Consider the following 20,420-nt stretch of genomic DNA (forward strand, 5'->3'; position numbering starts at 1 on the left):
AAGTGGCAACAGCATTAATTCTTAAGTTTGGGGCCTAGATAATCCTGAGTTTGACTCCTTATTTGGTTGTTTGTCTTAACAGCAAGTCACTTAACTTCTTTAAGCCTCAGTTTCTTTAAATGGGGCTACTGGCAGCTTTACTGGTTGAGATAATGTATGTAACGCATCTCACTTAGTGTTTGCTATATGGTAGGTGCTCAGCAGATGGTAGCTATGAATAGTGCACACATTCTAGTCCTTTCAAGGTTTACGTTGCTGCCTGATAAATAAAATTGGATTTAATTATTACAGGTTTCTCATTGATCATTTTTTTCATAAATGAGTTATCTGGAGCCCAGATATGTTAAGCTTCTTGCTGAAGATTGCCAAATTCAGGTCCCAAAACTTGTGTCCTCACTCATAGAGCTAGTCGCACATGTAAATACAAGTATGTTCAAACAAAATACTGTAACATTGATAAGATACGAGATAGATAAGATGGCTCATTTTGAATCACAATAGAAAATTATAAAATATTGCTGCCTCAGTGGAAGGAAGACAAAGCCCATGAACTGTGTTTGTATAAAGCACTGGGTGAACCAAACCTTAATAATGTCCTTGACTTAGAACCATAAGCAGCACTCAGTGCCTGCAGTATTCAGCTACTCTTACTACCTAGAAAGCCACTTACAGGGTTCTGTGCTAGGATATCTTACTTTGCATTGTATGTACTTTTTTGCCCCTTATGACTATATTTATGTGTACACACATGCACACACACACACTCGGCACTGAATGGGGAAGGAGTCAAAACAGAAAAGACAAGAAGCCTCCAAGTGGCACTGGCACAGAGGAGGAGGAGGGACAAAGGAGCATTTGTCCCTACTCTGGCTCCCACCAGCAACCTCCTAATAAGAGGTGAACCTGAAGTTGGAAGAACAGGAAGTGCTTACTCTTTTAAAGGAAAGTGTCAAAAGACAGTCATTTCTCTTTAAAAAAGCCTCTTCCCTCTACTCTCTGCCCACTGCTAAAAGCCTGATCCCCTGAGCTGGCTGTCCTTAAGGCTGGGGCAGGACAAGATGGTGAGGAGTGGCCTAAGACCAAAGATCTGAAGTACCCAGGCCCAGAAGGGCTTATACGAAGTGGCTGCCGGGCTCAGGGGGTGATCCCCTCTGTGGTCCAACTGGTCCTGCCCGCGGGCAAACTTGGCCAGCTTGTTGAGCTCCTGGAACTGTCTGTCTTATGGCTGAGCAGTGAGCTGCAAAGTGTGTTTGGTTAGAAGGTCAGGAGGGAGTTGGAAGGGGAGTTTGGATTTCAAGTGTGGCAATAGTTATTCACAGTGAACAATTCCATATGCCATTATTAGAAATGGAAATTAATCTTGCAGCCATTTAGATCATGGCAACAAAGGTTTTTGAAATTTTTGAGTTGGTCAGTTGCTTGCTAAAATCATCTAAGAATCATGATTTTTAAAAACTCTCCTTTGACTACTGGCTAGTTCCCTTATATTCTGAATGATAATATGTGGATCATTGCTGGAGCAAGAATATTCTATCTGATAATCTGATCTAGTGTGGTAAACTTTGATAAATGCTATTGTTCCCCTCTTCTGATCCTTTCCCCCACATCCCCCGCCCCCATGACCACCATTGTTCAGGAGAATATGAAAGAATTTCTTCCATTAGAATTGAGGGATATTTAAAAAATACTTCTATTTATCCCCAGACTTTACACTCTATAGGTTTTCTGGCCAAGCAGTTTGGCTAATTAATAAGCAAAGTTTTCCCACTGTGTCAGATCATATTTATGAGTCCTATGCACTAAGAACTTCAGTGACTTGGGAAAAAGTTAGAGAGCAGTGCATCTACTATAAGGAAAGGCACTGAGATGCAAAAGGGGAATCTGCCTGGAGTGTTGGTGAATTTATCATGGTTAGTGTTTCTGATCCTTAGGATTACAAATTTATAAACACTTGAAAAAGATCAATTATTGAAAACTCAAACAGTTTTTGTAAGTATTACTGTTTGATTCTCTGTAGGCATGATTAATGATCATGCTGGATTAAGAATTCTGTTTTTGGGGGCACCTGGGTGGCTCAGTCAGTTAGGTGTCCAACTTCGGCTCAGGTCATGGTCTTATGTTTCGTGATTTTGAGCCCCACATCGGGCTCCATGCTGACAGTGCAGAGCCTGCTTGGGATTCTCTCTCTCTGTCTCTCTCTGCCCCTCTCCCACTCACTCTTTCTGTCACTTTCAAAATGAATAAACTTAAAAAAAAAATAAAGAATTTTTTTTGGTTTCTATAAGAAATGGATTGTTGGATGTTCTTTCAAAAAATGAAAGGATTTTTCCTTAAATCTTCACCTCCTATATGCTAAATACTTTCTCTTTAATGACATATCCCTTATTTTAACTCATTTATCAGTGGTGTTCAATAGCCACAAGACCTTTTCTACCCCTCCTTTTTGGCATCTGATTCCATCTTTCCATTTATTTATTCATTTCATTTACATTTTTACTCAATCCTATAGGAATATCTTTAGCCTTTAAAAAGAAAAACCACTTGATTTGATATAGCATTTCTTTTAGAGCATTTGGTCATCTATTTGTCAAATGTTTGTCGAGTACTTACTATGTGCCCAAGTACAGTACTAGGCTATGAGATGAAATGAGAGTCAAGTGTAATCCTTGCTGTCTAGGAAGTCAGAAACTGGGGAAATTTGGGGTTGAAGAGGAGAGAAGTTAAGAAACATATAAAGAGACATATAAGCAAATGACAATATGTTACTTCTTTAAAGCACATCTCATAAACCTTGTTCTGCCTACTTTACTAGTTATAGTTTAAGAACTCTTCTTTAGTCTCTAGCTTTTGTAATCCTCTCTGTACAGCTGTCCCAGTTATGTTTTTTAAATATCTGATCAAGTTATTCTCTGCATAGCATACCTATGGAGTAAGATCCAGATTTCTTACCATGGTATGGTAGATAGTCTCTGTTTGCCCTTCCAGATCTTGTCTTCAATAGTCTGCGTCTCGGGGAGCTGACCTCAATGGACTGCATGAGGTGAGCTCCCTTCCCTTTTCTAGTTGGAGGTCAGCCAAGGGGAAACATCATCTGGAGATTGAAGACCTGGAGGAAAGAGAGGTCATGTTATTTATTCTTTGGGTTCTCTATTTGTAGGATCATTGCTTGATAGGGACTACATTCCTCCTTTACAGCTATGGTTGTAGCCACTGGTCGCCAGTAACTGTACCTCACCAGAGGTTGATTAACCATTAAGATAAATGAAATTTATTTGTTTATTTTTTTTAATGTTTTCTTTCTTTATTTTTGAGAGAGAGAGTGTGCACGTGAGAGGAGGGTGAGGGGCAGAGAGAGAGGGGGAGAGAGAATCCTGAGCACAGAGCCTGATGCAGGGCTTGATTTCATGAAGGGTGAGATAGATCATGACCTGAGCTGAAATCAAGAGTCGGATGCTTAACTGACTGAGCCATCCAGGTACCCCAGATAGATGAGATTTAAACCACAGGGCCCCTCACTTCCAAAGGCCCTTGAAGGAGGCTTAGGAATATGTTATACAGCTATATATTTTGGTAAAGTTTGCAAAATATATTTTTGCATTCTGTTTATTAAAAAGGACCACCAAAATTGTATAATTGTCAGCCCCTATAAAACTGTATCCTCCTATGTCCTTATCCTTGACCCTTCAAGCTTAGGTAAGTGCAAAGTTTGTAGGGAATGAAAATCTGCTGAATAACCCACTTAGGAAGGTTATGATTGAATATTTAATGAATGAAATAATGTTTTGAGTTGGTTTTATAAAATGAGTGTAAATCCTTCAGGTATAGAAAGATGGGAAGGCCATTATAATAGAGAAAACAGGAGTGCCTGGGTTGCTCAGTTGGTTAAGCGTCTGACCCTTGATTTTGGCTCAGGTCATGATCTCACAGTTTCATGAATTAGAGCCCTACATCGGGCTCTGCGCTGATCCTGCAGAGCCTGCTTGGGACTTCCTCCCTCCCTCTCTCTTGCTCTCTCTCTGTCTACCCCTCCCCTACTTGTGCTCTCTCTCAAAATAAATAAACTTTAAAAATTATTTAAAAAATAGAGGAAACAGCATATTTGAAAAGAATGAGCTCTGTGGATATCTACAAGAGGAGCATACTACCTAGAGACCAAAGGAAGCACGAAAGTCCCAAGTCCCAAGGAAGGAACATGTCTGGAAGTTTTAAGAACAGCAAAAAGATCAGTGTGGCTATAGAGGAGTGAGAGTGGGGAAGAATAGTAAGTAAGAATAGTAAGAGAGTTTATATTGTTTAGGGCCTTGTAAACCATAAGGACTTTTGCTTTTGTTCTGAGTGAGATTGTGAACCATCGGAAAGTTTGAGCTGATATGTGACATGATCTGATTTTCTTAAAAAGGTAGTAGAATGGATGCTCTGTTGAGAATAGATTGTAGGGTCAAGGGCTAAAACAGACTAGGTAGAAGTCTATTCTAATAATTTATACAGGATGGTGATGGCTTGGACAAGGGAACTAATGGTAGAAAGTAGAGCTACCAGATTTTGTTCATGGGCTAGACGTGGGGTATAAGAGACATAAAAGAGTCAGGGATAACTTTAGTATTTGGGGCCTAGATAATTGGAAAGGGGAAGTTACTGTTTACTGAGATGAGAAGCAAGCTTGAGGGATGGTTAGAGATCTGATGCTTTTTCCAGACATGTTAAGTTTCAGATGACTATTTGACATCCAAATGAAGAAGGTGAGTAGATAGTTGAATCTATGTTTGGAGTTCAAAGGACTGGTGTGGTTGAGAATATAAATTGAGAGTGGTAAGCATACAGATGGTATTTAAAGCCATTAGAATAGATGAGGTACCAAGAAAGTGAATGTAGAGTAAAAAGAGGGAGAAAAGTCTCATGATCTGAGTTTTGGGGGTCCCTCATACATCAGGGAGGTGGAAGAACTAGCAAAGAAAAGAAGGAGCAGCCAGAGAGAAATAGGAAAACCAGAAGTATGGGATTCGGAGAGCCATGCAACTAAAGTGTTTGAGACACAAGTGGTCAACAATTCTTGATCAAATAAGACAAGGAGTAAAAATAATTGACCATTGGATTTAGCAACATAGAGGTCATTGGTGATCTTGATGAATAGTTGGCAGAGTGAATTTAAGCTCAAGAGCTTATAAGAGGAGAGGAATCGGATGCAATAAGAACAGACAGCCCATTAGGGGTTTTGCTTAAGGGGGGAAAATTGTTAGTTGGGAAAATTGTTAATTGTTAGTTAGGGGGGAAAATTGTTAGTTGCATACAGTGGGTATGCAAGAGAGTTATTGCTTGTTTGTTTTAAGATAGAAATAATATTGTGTTTGTATACTGATGGGAGTGATCCAGCAGAGAAAACAAACAGCTCAGAAATTCAGTCTAATTAACTCATGGAGGGCTATGAGTAACAAGGGCTATGTTATAGAGTTTGCAGTCTCTTTTCAAGGATGAAGATTACAGAGCTGTCTCTTTGTAGTTTGTTCTCAAATATCTCTTGCTATTAAAATGTTATTGTCTAAGTTGCAGAGTTTATGAGGAGAGACCACTTCTGGCTTTACCTTGATTACTCAGTATCTCTCTTCCTCTTTTCTGTTCTCCTTCCCTCCATTTAGCAAACCACAATTAAGTATTTAGTCATTACCAAGCATTGTGCTAGGCACTGGCAATATAAAGAAGGATTGGACTTGGTCCCTGCCCTTGAGTTTGCAGTTTAGTGGGGAGATGAGTCTCCTTTTAATTTTTTTTGAGTGTGATGAGTTTTGTTTTTTGTGTTTTGTTTTGTTTTGTTTTTGAGAGAGTGTGTGTGTGTTGCGGGGTTGGGGAGGGGTAGAGAGAGAGGGAGACAGAGAATCCCAAGTGGTCTCTGTGCTGACAGCATCGAGCCCGATGCAGGGCTCAAACTCATGCACCATGAGATCATGACCTGAGCTGAAGTTGGACACTCAACCCACTGAGCCCCCGGTGCCCCAAGTCTCCTTTTTAGAAACTTGGGGCATATTTCATTTGTTGGGTAAGGCTATTCTTCTTGTTCTTTAGTATCCTCCCATCTGTCTTCTATGTAAAGAACACATTCAAGGCATAAGAAACTTCTTTGGATCTTCTTTGAGCTTGAAACATTCTTCCCATTGTCTCTAGACCATCAGACATTCTTTTTTCCTGTTACTTTCAAAGTATTTGGGGGCTTATCAGATGAAAACTGATAATGCTTTCTTCCTTCTGATTCTCTAGACCTGACTTTTTTTTTTTAATTGGAGTATAGTTCACACACAATGTTACATTAGTTTCAGATATACAACATAGTGATTCAACAGTTATGCTGTGGTTACCACAAGTGTAGCTACCACCTCTCATACAACAGTATTACAATACCATTGACTGTATTCTCTATGTATATTTTATCCCCATGGCTTACCCATTCCATAGCTAGGAGCCTATATCTCCCACTCCCTTTAACTCATCTTGCCCATCCCCCTCACTCTCTCCCCTCTGGCAACCACCAGTTTGTTCCCTGTATGCCAAGTAAAATAAGACAGAGAAAGATAGCTTTGAATTTATTAAAATTTTTTTTGTTATCTTCTTAGAATGGAGCTGGTGTATCAAAATCTAAGGGAAACCGAATTGGATTTGATAGCACACAGTGGGTATGTAAGATAAGTATGAAATTCCTCATTTACAATGTTCTTTTAGTTCATTTGTGTATGTGCTCAATAAGGATTTGTTGAATGATGACAATGATAATAACTACCTTGGTGGACAGTAGGAGTAGGTGTTGGAGGGGAAGAGGTAGGCCCTGTGTCAAGTACTTTACATGCAGTATCTCATGTAGTCCTTATGGAAACTCCATGAAGTCAGTACATATTGTTATCCTCAGTTCACTTAGAGGGTTTAAGGTTAGTTGGCTAATAAGTGGCTGGCTGAGTGCAGATTCTAACTGTTTGCCTTCAAAATCCTCACTCACTGAACTATGGTGCATCCCCAAATGAAAAAATATATGAATCAGAATTGAACTATGAATAAGGGAAGACAATGATTAGGAATTAAAATCTATTCAACATGTTTCCTTTTCTTTTTTTTTTTTAATATGAAATTTATTGTCAAATTGGTTTCCATACAGTACCCAGTGCTCATCCCAACAGGTGCCCTCCTCAATGCCCATCACGCACTTTCCCCTCCCTCCCACCCCCCATCAATCCTCAGTTTATTCTCACTTTTTAAGAGTCTCTTATGGTTTGGCTTCCTCCCTCTTTAACTTTTTTTTTTTTTCCTTCCCCTCCCCCATGGTCTTAAGTTTCTCAGGATCCACATAAGAGTGAAAACATATGATATCTGTCTTTCTCTGTATGACTTACTTCACTTAGTATCACACTCTCCAGTTCCATCCACATTGCTCTAAAAGGCCATATTTCATTCTTTCTCATTGCCAAGTAGTATTCCATTGTGTATATAAACCACAATTTCTTTATCCATTCATCAGTTGATGGACATTTAGGCTTTTTCCATAATTTGGCTATTGTTGAAAGTGCTGCTGTAAACATTGGGGTACAAGTGCCCTTATGCATCAGCCCTCCTGTATCCCTTGGGTAAATTCCTGGCAGTGCTATTGCTGGGTCAGAGGGTAGTTGTATTTTTAATTTTTTGAGGAACCTGCACACTGTTTTCCAGAGTGGCTGCACCAGTTTGCATTCCTACCAACAGTGCAAGAGGGTTCCCATTTCTCCACATCCTTTACAACATCTATAGTCTCCTGATTTGTTCATTTTAGCCACTCTGACTGGCGTGAGGTGATATCTCCATGTGGTTTTAATTTGTATTTCCCTGATGAAGAGTGACGTTGAGCATCTTTTCATGTGCCTGTTGGCCATCTGGATGTCTTCTTTGGAGAACTGTCTATTCATGTTTAACATGTTTTCTCTTGAAGATAAGGAAAACTAGCAATATGTACAGTATGTCCCTGTTTGGGTTTATAAATTTCAGAGCCAAACATTTACAAAATATGTTTTCTTACCTTTTTGTTAACCAAATTTAGAATGAAAAACAATGTTAGGTTACTTGTTACTAATAAAAAATTACATTTATCCTATTAGTATACATTTTGGATATGACCAGTTATTTCTTGTGGATGCACTTCAGTCTTTGGTTTCTCCTTTTTTTTCTTTAGAAGTATGCATTTCTCTTCTTGCCACATTTTAAGTTTATTTATTTTTGAGAGAGAAAGAGAGAGTGTGGGGCATGGGGCCAGAGAGAGGAGACAGAGAATCCCAAGCAGACTCTGCGTCATCAGCACAGAGCCTGATGTGGGGCTCAAACCCACAAACTATGACATCATGACCTGAGCCGAAGTCAAGAGTCAGACGCTTAACCAACTAAGCCACCCAGGCTCAGCACCCTTAGTCTTTGGCTTCTCTTTAACCAGAGACATGAAGCTTCAGATTGGAAGTGGGTTTTCAAAATTATGAAGCACCAATAAAGGTGATAATTTTAGGTCATTGCTGGCACCAGTTGGCTTTGAACTACTGTGTAACAGGTAAGTCTGGGATATCCTATACCAGGCTCCTCAACTGTGAAGTATTAGGGTGAACTTTTAATTTATATGAAATAGCAGATGTTTTGCTCTATGAACTTAGGGTAGCCTGAAGGCAATGGAAAGACCCAACTTTTTCATTCAGGGAAGGATCTTTGAGGTGGGAGAAAAGAATGGATTTTTTTTTTTAAGGGTTTACTTTCAGGGTGCCTGGGTGGCTCAGTTGGTTAAGTGTCTGACTCCTGATTTTGGCTCAGGTCATGGTCTCATGATTGTGTGATCGAGCCTCCATGTCAGGCTCAGCAGTGGGGATTCTCTCTCTCCTTCACTCTCTGCTCCTTCCCCATCCACACTCTCTTTCTGTCTCTCAAAATAAATAAATGAACTTAAAAAAAAATAAATGGGTTTACTTTCAAGATCAGTGAGCAAAAATTAAAGAGCAGCTCACTACATCCAATGGGTTGTCTGTTAATTACATTGCATGGTACTAAGAATCACTCTTAGACATTTGCAGCATCACATTAAAGGGGAGAAATAATAAAATACTTTCGTTCTAGTATTTTAGAAGGAAGGTATAATGCCCCTGATTTCAAATCCGAGAGACCACCAAGGAGCAGGGAGGAATCCTCCCTGCAATTGGCGCGCAAGTTGGGCAGGCAAAAGACAGGGTTTACATTCTTTGGCGGTTAGGGGTTCCACATTCCTATGTGAGCCGGTTTCCAGTAAGGGTGTGCTCACCGGCTTGACTAGGGTGGGGGTTATACTTGAGATGGTGGGTGTAGCATAAAATGGAGTTAGTCTTGCTCTGCTTGTCCAGGGGTAGGGGATTTTTGTTAAATTCCTTGGGTCCCACAGAAGAAAAGGCAAAATCTGATCAATAATGTGATACCGAACCCTGACAAAATTTTAGAATGAGTTATTAAACAGATGCCTTGAGAGCACTTAGGAAATGAAATGATGATTATAAGGAGCGAGCCTTTCACTAAGAACGGGTCCCACCAAGCCCTTCTAGATGAACAGGCTATTAGAGTGTCAGTGTACCCTGTTTTCAACAAGACATTTTTCTTTCTTGTAAACAAAATGAATTACTGAAGGCCAGATGATAATAGTCATGTTGATTTAAAATTAATTGGCTTTAGAGTCAGTTGGACATCTGTTTCCAGGGATTACATTGATAACAATCTGGAAGGCATATTTAGAAGGTGAATTACAGAATTTCCCCTAGACCCTGCCCTAATCTATATTTACATCAATAATTATAATGAAGCCATTAACGTGTTCATCATGTTTGCATTTAACACTAAGCTGAATGAGATTTATTCAACAAACATTTAATAAGCACCTTATGTGTGCCAGTGTTGGTCATTTCATCATCTTTCTTCCAGAATCATTTCTTTTATTCTCCTGGTATAAAGCACAGAAAGCAACAACCATAAAAGAAAAATAAATTGATAAGTTAGCATATCAAAATTTAAGACTTCTACTCCTCAAAAGACACATTAAGAAAATGAATAGAAATGCCACAGAGTAGGAAATATTTGCAAAACATGTATCTGACACAAGATGGGTATCAAGAATTAATGAAGAACTCCTAAACTCAAAAACAGATACTTTTGTTCATACTCTTTATCAAATTGAGAAAGTGTCCTAGTCCTAGTTCACTGACAGGTTTTAATCACTGATTAAAATAGGTATTGAATTTTGTTAAATACTTTTTCTGTATTGAAATTCTCATAGGGTTTTCCCCCTTTGTTGTGTTGATGTAGTAAATTTCATTGATTGATTTTCTTTTTTTTTTTTTTAATTTTTTTTTTTTTTTCAACGTTTATTTATTTTTGGGACAGAGAGAGACAGAGCATGAACGGGGGAGGGGCAGAGAGAGAGGGAGACACAGAATCGGAAACAGGCTCCAGGCTCTGAGCCATCAGCCCAGAGCCCGACGCGGGGCTCGAACTCACGGACCGCGAGATCGTGACCTGGCTGAAGTCGGACGCTTAACCGACTGCGCCACCCAGGCGCCCCTTCATTGATTGATTTTCAAATGCTAAACTGACCTTTCATTTCTGGGATAAACTCTACTTGGTCAGGATATTTACTCTTTTTTTTTTTTGGCCTTTTTTTTTTTTTTTTTATAAAACTACTGGAATTGATTTTGTAGTATGTTGTTAAGTATAATTGCATCTATGTTCATGTGGGATGGTGGTCTGTAATTTTTTTTGTAATGTTTTTGTCAGGTTTTGTTATCAGGATTACACTGGCCTCATACAATGAGTTAGGAAGGATTCCTCCCTGCTTAGTTTTCTGAAAGAGTTTTTGTAGAATTGGTATTATTCCTTAAATCTTTGAGAGAATTCACCTGTGAACCATCTGAGTCTGGAGTTTTTACTTCTTGGTGCTATTGTTTGATGGCAGTGTAAATAAATAAATAAATAAATAAATAAATAAATAAAATATATACGAATATATAACAAATATATGTCAATACGTAACAAATATATATAAAAATTCAATTTTGTTCAAAGGTATAGGGCAATTCAGATTTCCTGTTTCATCTTGTGGTAATTTGTTAATTGTGTTTTTAAAGACATTTGTTAATTTCATCTAAGTTATTGAATCTTCTGGCATAAAGTTGTTTTTCTAACTAGCTTTTTACTTATAGATGTTTCTCCCACTAAGAGATAATAAACTCTAGAGCAAAGATTATTGTAGTCTTGGTATTTGCATACTCTGCCTTAAAAACAAATGGTAAGAGACTTATTCCTAGCTTTATCTCATTTTTTTCCTATCCTTAAAAGTCTTAATATCCTTATTTATTTATTATCTTATTTATGCTTTTACATATTTCTTCAGATTTGGGGAATAAGAGTTTACCCTTAATTCTATGAGGCACCTTTCTGATGGGCATACATCTCTTTGAAATCCTTGTTACTTCCATTAAAGTATGCTTTTAAGCAATGCTGTTATTCTATCGATCTTTGCTGCCCTTGGTGCTACTTACTCTTGAGTGTGATTATTGTGTTTCCTTGTAATTTTGAAATTTGTTTTTTCAGTAGGGGACTCTACTCATTGCCTAAAAGAATTCTATTTTAAAATATTACAATATTGGGGCACCTGGGTGGCTCAGTTGGTTAAGCGTCCGACTTTGGCTCAGGTCATGATCTCATGATTTGTGAGTTCAAGCCCTGCTTTGGGCTCTGTGCTGACAGCTCAGAGCCTGGAGTCTGCTTTGGATTCTGTGTCTCATTCTCTCTCTGCCCCTCCCTACTTGTGCCCTCTCTCTCTCTCTGTCTCTCAAAAATAAATAAATGTAAATTTAAAAAAATTTTTAAAATAAAATATTAAAATATTATTAGAAAATCAAACTATATATGGGAATAGTCAAGCAGGCAAGATATTTTAGTTTGAATCTTTTGCTTATAAGCATTATTAAACAGTGTAACAAATATGAAGAAAAATGGTACATACGATTGATTTTGAATTTGAAAAGGTTGACATGACTGATTTTTAAAATCTGACAGATCTGGTATTTCCTCTTCCACTTTGGCTCAAAAAGTTGTAGCTAATACCAAGGGAATAATTTGTAAGCCCAAAGTTTCCATCTGAGATAGACTTCCTCTAATGAAGATTTTGTTATTCTTTTGATGTACAGTTACTTAGTAGCTGTTGCATGTATTTTTATTAGAGAGTATTTTACCTTGCATTATACATATTTGTTCATGTTCCTCAGTCAATTGTGTATACCTTAAGAGCAGGGACCATGTATTATTTATTTGCTTATTTGTTGAATACAGTAATAAGCATGGTATCTATTGAGTAAACCTTCTATATATTCTTATAAAATTAATGAATAAAAATTTAATAAGGTAAATTGTTGTATTGGTTGAGGAGAATAAAGGGGATTCTTTTCTTCTCAAACAGCGTGCAGTTAAAAAATTTGTTATGCTAACATCCAGCCAAAATGTACCAGTGTTCCTTATCGATCCTTTGATTCTGGAATTGATTAATAAAGACTTTGAACAAGTCAAAAATATTTCTCATGGCTCCACTTCAGAATGCAAGTTTTTCTGTGTTCCAAGAGACTTTACTGCATTTGCACTGCGGTATCACCTATGGAAGAATGAGGTAAGATGATTTCCTTTCAGATAACAGACTGTGTCTTTTACAAAATAGTATGGGATTAAACCAGTTAAAATGTAAAACATTTCAAAAAAATCTTTAAAACTTTTCATAAATTGTATTGGGAGTATTTTCAGCTATAAGTAACAGGAGACAATAATGTCCTAAGCAAATAGGGGGCTTATTTTTCTTGTGTAACAAGACTTTGAAAGATTGGTGCTGTTGACATTAGTTCAGCTGCCCACTATGTCAGGGCTGGCATTATTGAAGTTCTTTCTTCATTTTTCTCATCATTGCAAGACAGCTGTCCTGGTTCTGAGGCATCATATCCATGCTCAAGGCAGTAAGATGAGAGGAAAGGATGGTGATGTAATGCGTCCTTTCAAGCAAAAATTTTCTCAGAAGCATCTGGTAAACAGCTTCCAGCTCATTGTTCAGAACTAGACTCATATGTCTTCTTGTTGTGAAGGAGGCTAAAAAGAGCTATTTAGCACTTCCATCAGTGTAGGCAGGCAAGTAGAAAGGGATTTGGTGAAGAACTTTCAGTATCTGCTAAATAAGGTATACATGAAGGCGATATCACTAGTCTACAGCACTGTTCTTTCCTCTTTGTAAGCGTGCAGTATGGTTTGATACTCAAATGGAGTGTGCTTCTTAAGCGTATCCAAAAAATTCAAGCGTCTGTTTTCATCCTGCTTAGTGGTTACAAGGCAAAAGTCAACCAAACATGCCAAAAATCTGCTTCCTTCTTTATCTGCAATACCTCTAACCACCCAAGTTCACTATTTTTCATTCTGAGGAATTATCAAAGTAAGAGTAAGAAAATTAGCACCAGATTAAATGAACTTAACTAGCTAGTCAGCCACCCATGGTAAGTGTGCACTAACTCTGCCGTGGGATCTGTTTAGTCGCCTTCAACCCGGATAGGTAGGCTTATGTCCCAGGATGATGGTGGGAAAGCAGTGTAAGCTGCACGGTCTCTTGATTGCCCTGGGCTTTCCCACAGGGCCGCCGAGACTGAGCTCCGACTTTTTTCTGACCTGTGGTTCTTTCCAGGCAATGATGCCAGTGATGAGACAGATGAAGTGTCCACATAAGTACCTGATTTTTGCTGGCATGTTTTTTTTTTCTTTCTTCCCAGTTTTATAGTTTGAAAATACTTAAACTTATGGAAAAGTTAGGGTGTGGTATTTTCAATTTAATATTTATTTTTAATTAGACTACTGTGTTAAAAGTCAGATGGTGATGCAGAAAGGTGATGCAGTCTGCTCTTCTCTCTTCACCCCTTACTTCCCCTTGTAGAGTCAACCACTTTCACCTCTTTCTACCTGCTTTATCTTCTCATTTACAGATGAAATTTTCTGCTTCTGCCTTTTTAAATATTTCCTACTTACGTTATGAATAACAAGAACTTAACTGATCATCTCTTCTGCCTCCATTTACACGCACATACACACTCTCTTCTCCCATCATCATTAATCACATTTTGTAGTTAAATTAGTAGTCAGTGTTGACCTTATGAATGTATAATCACATGGATGCTACCTAGTTTAATCTCATCATGTTCCTTATACAACTTTCTTCTCCTGTTTTGTTTGCTGGTTTTCTGTGTATCAGTAACCTGTGTACAAACTCTGTAACAGAAACGTAAAACTGTTTTATAATCCAACACATCAGGTAATCTCTCAGTTCCATTTCTTTTCCCTTAGAGACATCCCTTCCAGAGCTTTTGCTCATTTTGCCTTACTACAGACTGATGTGCTGCGCATATATTGTTCCGTAAACCCCTTCACAACATTTTAGGAATTCCTTTCTGAGACCGGATGAATGGGAGGCTGAAACCTTGCATATCTGAAAATGTTTCTGTTTTACTTGCACGTTTGATTTCTAATTTGACTTATACAGCAGTTAGCTTCTGCTGTGTAACCAATCACACACTAAAGTTACTGGCTTAAACAACAATCATTTGTGTCGTTTCATGATTCTGTGACAGTGATTTGGGTAGCATTTAGCTGGGCAGCTCTTCTGGTCTCAGCTAAGCTCAACTTCCAGTCAGCTAGGCAGCTCTGCTTCTTCAGGACGGCTGGCTGGCCGATGGGGCAGTGGAGTCCCTGGACCGCGTGTCTCTTTCATCATCCAGGCTAGTCTGAGAAAGCAAAAGCATGAAAGGTTTCTAGATATTGTTAAAATATTAAGATTTCTTATCCATGAACATAAATATACCTCCTTTAATTCAAGTGTCCTTTGATGAGCTTTGTTAGAATATTGTAATTTTTCTTACAGATTTTGCACATTAAAAAAAAATTTTTTTAATGTTTATTTGTTTTTGAGAGAGACAGAGACAGAGGCTGAGTGGGTAGGGGCAGAGAGAGAGGGAGATACAGAATCTGAAGCAGGTTCCAGGCTCTGAGCTGTCAGCACAGAGCCTGGCCCGGGGCTCAAACTCACGAACCAGGAGATCATGACCTGAGTCGAAGTCAGATGCTTAACCGACTGAGCCATCCAGGCGCCCTGGATTTTGCACATTTCTGATAAGATTTACTCCTTGCTATCTCATAGTTTTGTGTGGGGTGGGGACGGCGTGTGGGTAATGTGGGTATTTTTCCTCTTCCTTTTCCAATTCATTACTATAGGTAGATGGAAATGCTGCATCCTGTTTCCCAGCTACTGTTCTGAACTCTGCACTCTACAGATAAAGTCCAAAGTCTCTTCCTCCCATTCTCCCTTTCTCATCCCCTTTCCCACCTTCTCTTTCCTTTTCTCTCTTTGAATGCGATTGGTTGTATTTTCTGCATAAAAAGACAATTTAGTCTCTTCCTTTGTAACCCTTACACCTAATTTCTTTTTCTTGTGTTATTGATTTAGGTAGTTATTGATTTAGATAGGAACCCCTCCAGGATAGTATTGAATAAAAGTGTTCTTTCTTTCTGAAAGAAAGAATTTTTTATTTCTTGGCTGTTGGACCTCTAGAATTGACTCTCTCATTTTCTTATCTTTGCTGTATGATTTTTCATCTTTTTCTAACTGTTCTACTTTTAAACAAAATCTTTAACAATGCCATTGATTTTTATCATATTCTTGCTCAACATTTTTATATTTTTAAAAAGTTTTGTGTATTCTTGTTTCTTATAATAGCGTTCTTGTTTCGTGGGTGCAGTTTTGTCTTTTTCGCTCTGTAGAATGTCATGTTTTTTGTTTTCTATTTAGTTTTTTTGCCCCCTGCTACATTTTGTTTTTCTAAATCCCTTGTGGGTGTTTATTTTTTGTTATGGTTATTTGTTTTATTTGGTTTTCATGACACAGGCTTTCTGCAAGGTTAATTGCTCTTTGTTCAGTTCCAACTGAAAACCAGTTGGAAGCTTTTTGTTGTGGCCGTGTTTCATAAACTGGTGACTTTCAGCATAAGGTTGGTAAGGCTATGCCAACCTTCTCACTGACTGATTCCTAAACGTCAGTATTTGTTAGCCATTCCTACTGGACTAGGAATCGACATAGAAAAAGACTACAAAGCTTATAAACCTTTTCTACAAAGAGTATTTTATAGTGTTCCTTTATTTTCCCCAAATGAGGTTTATAGAAATTATACCCTGCCTATATACATAATCCCCTAAATCAATATGATGTCTTAACTATAATATAAATTAGAAATAAAAGGAAAATGTGTATTTCAGCATATAAATGCTCAGTCATGACTACACTGGAAAACATAATGAAGTAATTCAGATGGTTGCACTTTTCGGTTAGATCATTGAATGCAAGTAGCTTCAAATATACAGTCATATTATGAATGATATTGTTAGTAGTGTGGTTTTTTAAAATAGTGAGCAAGTTTCCAACAACAAAAAAGTAAAATTGTCTCCCCTTTAACATGGCTGTTGTATTCCTGGGAAGTAGAGGTCTCAGATGATTACGAATAAGGTTTTCACTACGGGACTATCTGATAGAACATTTGAAATTACTCAGGACACAAGGCAGATTTTCATATTTTGGATTTTAGGGTGTCTAGTATTCTTGGCCTATGCCTCTAAATGCCAGTTGTGTCTTCCTCAATCATTATGGTAGTCAAAAATATGCCCACAATTTTTTTAAATGACTCTTGGATACAGTAACACTGGCTTTGAGGACCAGTACTTTAGAAGAAAGGAAATAAGCTACAATTGGCAACACTAATATGACCACAGTCAGTGGAAGAAGCAGAAGGTCAGCAGTACCCAGAATAAGCACACAGGTTCACGTTTGTCCTTTTATACATATGACATCACATAGAGCCTTCCCAAACCCTAAGCCTCCCTCAACCTTCTCCCTGTCCTCCCTAAACCTTCTCCCAAAGGTTAGATCTAGAACACTAGATCTAATTATTGTAGACATAAGTTGCATGTAATTATTCCTTATTATTACCATGACAATAAAGTGAACAAACGACTGCCAAAGGCAACTGGAAGTAGATTTGTGCAGTACAGCCTTGACCTAGGCCTTTGCTCTGTTTGATCAGAGCAACTACTTTGTTCTGACTTTTCTCTCATGATTATAAGATAAGCCGTTTCAGAGTTCCTCCTATTTTGTCTGTCAGTCTTTCTTCCCACAACCCAGGGTCTGATTCCCCTTCAAGGTCTGGCTGGCCTTTTAAATTTTTCCTGGATTTACCAACTTATCATGCATTTCTTTCATCCTGCACCGTGGATTCCGTCTCTGAATTGGCTACTCTCACTCTCAGTCAGTACTTTCCATCTCTTAGCAGACCAAATGAGAAAAGGAAAAAGAGGAGTGCCATAGTTGATCAATCTAATATAGGGAGAATTAAAGTGAAATTGCATTAACGAGGGTAAGTTGCATTAGATGCTATTAAAAAACATCCCTAAAATCTCATTGATTTAGCACAAGAAAGGAGTAATTGTCTTTACCTAAGTACAGTGTGGATATTCTTGGTCAGAGATATTTCTGGATGACTTTTCTCTAGAGATTTAGGGATATAGGCTGTTTCATTTGTGTAAATGGCTTTTCCACCTTGGAGTTCTTTGCTTCCCTAGATGCAGACGTTAAGAGGGAACGCATGAAAGATTTTATGAAGATTGTAAAGCCAGGCCTGGAACTGTTATAGGATATTTCCTATATTTATATTCCTAAATATAGGATTTATATTTATTTATATTGCTAAATATAGGATTCCTATATCCTATATTTCCTATAGGATATTTCCTAGTCAAATTCCTTTGACTAGGGCACAGTTTAGTTCTTTATCCATAAAGGAGAGGACAGTTGTCATTGCTGTTAGCATTCTCTACCGAATTAACACTTCCTCTCATATAAGAGTATAAACACTAGTAACAACAAATATCTATTGAGCACCTGCTGGGTACTAGTCACTCTGTTGATTCCTATGGTTGAGGAACTTGCAGTTTATTGATGGAGTTTAAACAATTAAAAAGCAGTATAATCAATACTACGATAGGGGTCTATGTCTGCTATAAGAGCATGGGTGAAGATACAGCTAATCCAGATAACATTCAACAGTAGTAAGTGATGTGAATAAAGTACTCTTGAAGAATGTTTATGAATGCTGTGGCTTTTAAGACAAACTTACAGACACAGCTCCTTAATTTAATAATGTTAAAATCTGATTATTACCACCTAGAAGTTTGTTTTCCTTAACCGTAGACTAGGTATAATAATATCTTCCTTGACGACCTCAAGTAGATTCTGGGGGCATCAGATGAGATAATGAATGCGAATGAGCTTCATACACATTATATAAATAGAGACTAGAGAGGTAGTATTAAGAATGGAAAGAACCTTGGATTTGGTTGCATAAGACCTAAGTACTGGCAGTGGCTCTGCCTGTTATTGTTTTTTTTTTAAGGCTTCTATGAGTCTGTTTTTTAATCTATCATACCTATGCTACGTATTTTATATGATAGATGTCATGTAAATGCAATAATGTTTATTAAAGTTCCTTGGAAATTACAAAGCCTACTATTAAAATCTCAGGTGTTCTCAATAATTTATGCTGCTTAATCATCCATAGCACTGGTTGTTGGTCTTAGGACTAAAAATCTACCATATAGATTAATTTTACTACATGAGATTTATACTATAACTAATGATATTGGAAAATGCCTTCGTCTGTTTTCTGATGGTTTGCATCCTGATGGACTTCTATTATAGTAGCAGTTTAAGGCGTTGGGATACAAAGTATGAGAGGAAAGTACCACCCTCTTGAAGCACATTTGAAGATAGAAATTAATAGAAGTTAAATTGAAAATTACAAGTTTTATTTTAAGTGCTATCCTTACATTAACATTTGCCTTATAGATGCTAACCACAGAACACTAAAATGAGCATTCTCTCCAAGGAAGAAATTGATATGCATGTTCATAAAGGGTGTCTTTGAACATGTGTGCTGAGCTACGTAGTTTCCCTTTTTGATATTCTCCTTATTCTCCCACCACCACCTTCCCCACTTGCCACCCTTAGTTTGAAATCTTTGGGCAAAGAGGAGATTAGCAAAATATGTGTATGGCTTGACTCAATGTAAGAATCCATTTAGTTTTGCTACCAGTGTTTGGTTTTAAATATTTAAGCTTGATGTTTCTTTGGTTTTAGGAGGGCTGGTTTCGGACGGCTGAAAATATGGGCTTTCAGTGCCTAAAGGTTGAGAGCAAAGACCCCCGGCTGGATGGAATAGACTCACTTTCTGGAACCGAAATTCCCCTGCACTACATCTGCAGATTGGCTAATCATGCCATCCACTTGGTGGTCTTTCATGAGAGGAGTGGCAACTACCTCTGGCACGGCCATTTACGACTCAAAGGACGCGTGGACCGGAAATTTGTTCCTTTTCGAAAGTTACAGTTTGGCCGTTATCCTGGAGCTTTTGACAGGTAAATTCAGGATGTAAAGGGGAGTTCTGAAACCTGTAGTGTCCAGTCATGAATTCTTACTCTTTTCCTACATTTTGTAATTAAATCTAACATGTAATTCACACAAATCAGTTTTGAAATGTAAATACCCAACAGCAAGAAACTCATGCACATGCGTGCTAGGAAATACGCATACGAAATACTAGAAACATTGTTTTTAATGCCCCCAGACTTTGTGTATTCATACCGTGAAGTATTGTAGAGCAGGGACATGAATGGATTAGTGCTCTGTGTAACAACGTAGATGAATCCCACAGTGTTGAGTGACAGAAGCAATGCGTAAAATAATACAACTCTTGATTATATTCATAAAATGTGCAAACACAGGAGAAAGTATGTTCATGGATATATGCTTACATAGTAAAAATTGTCAAAAGGTACAAACTTCCAGTTATAAGATAAGTAAGTTCTGGGGATGTAATGGACATTGTGGTGACTATAGCTAACAGTGCTGCATTGTATATTTGACAGGTGCTGAGAGAGTAGATCTTAAAAAGTGGTAACTGAGGAAAATATGCTTGACGTTTAGCTTTTTTGCTTATGTCATGTGTTTTGAAGAGGCTGCCAGCTTTCTGGGTTAAGTCCTAATAAGAAATCCTCACTTTTGTTTTCAGGCCAGAGTTACAACAAATTACTGTTGATGGACTCGAAGTTCTCATCCCGAAAGATCCAGTGCAGTTTCTAGAAGAAATACCACACTCTCGGTTTATTGAGTGTAGGTATAAGGAAGCTCGAGCATTTTTTCAGGTTAGAAGTAATCAAATATTGTACTTTTTAAATTAGAAGAGGTGTGTTTATTTTTAATGTTTCCAGGGAGGGGTAGGAAATGAAGGGACCTATAGTAA

At 37.9% G+C, this 20,420-nt stretch overlaps 1 protein-coding gene across 1 annotated transcript in view; it reads left to right on the top strand.

Moving 5' to 3' along the window:
- FKTN (fukutin) overlaps positions 1-20,420 on the top strand; it is a 75,620-nt gene that overhangs the window by 15,328 nt on the left and 39,872 nt on the right. The window contains exons 3-6 of the mRNA XM_025935277.2: positions 6,603-6,662; positions 12,461-12,664; positions 19,259-19,536; positions 20,190-20,322. Of these exons, the coding sequence (XP_025791062.1) occupies positions 6,603-6,662; positions 12,461-12,664; positions 19,259-19,536; positions 20,190-20,322 (675 nt within the window). The remainder of the gene's footprint in view (positions 1-6,602; positions 6,663-12,460; positions 12,665-19,258; positions 19,537-20,189; positions 20,323-20,420) is intronic.

This window comes from Puma concolor, chromosome D4 (genome assembly GCF_028749965.1).
Source record: "Puma concolor isolate L17-30 chromosome D4, mPumCon1.1.hap2, whole genome shotgun sequence".
NCBI lineage: Eukaryota > Metazoa > Chordata > Mammalia > Carnivora > Felidae > Puma > Puma concolor.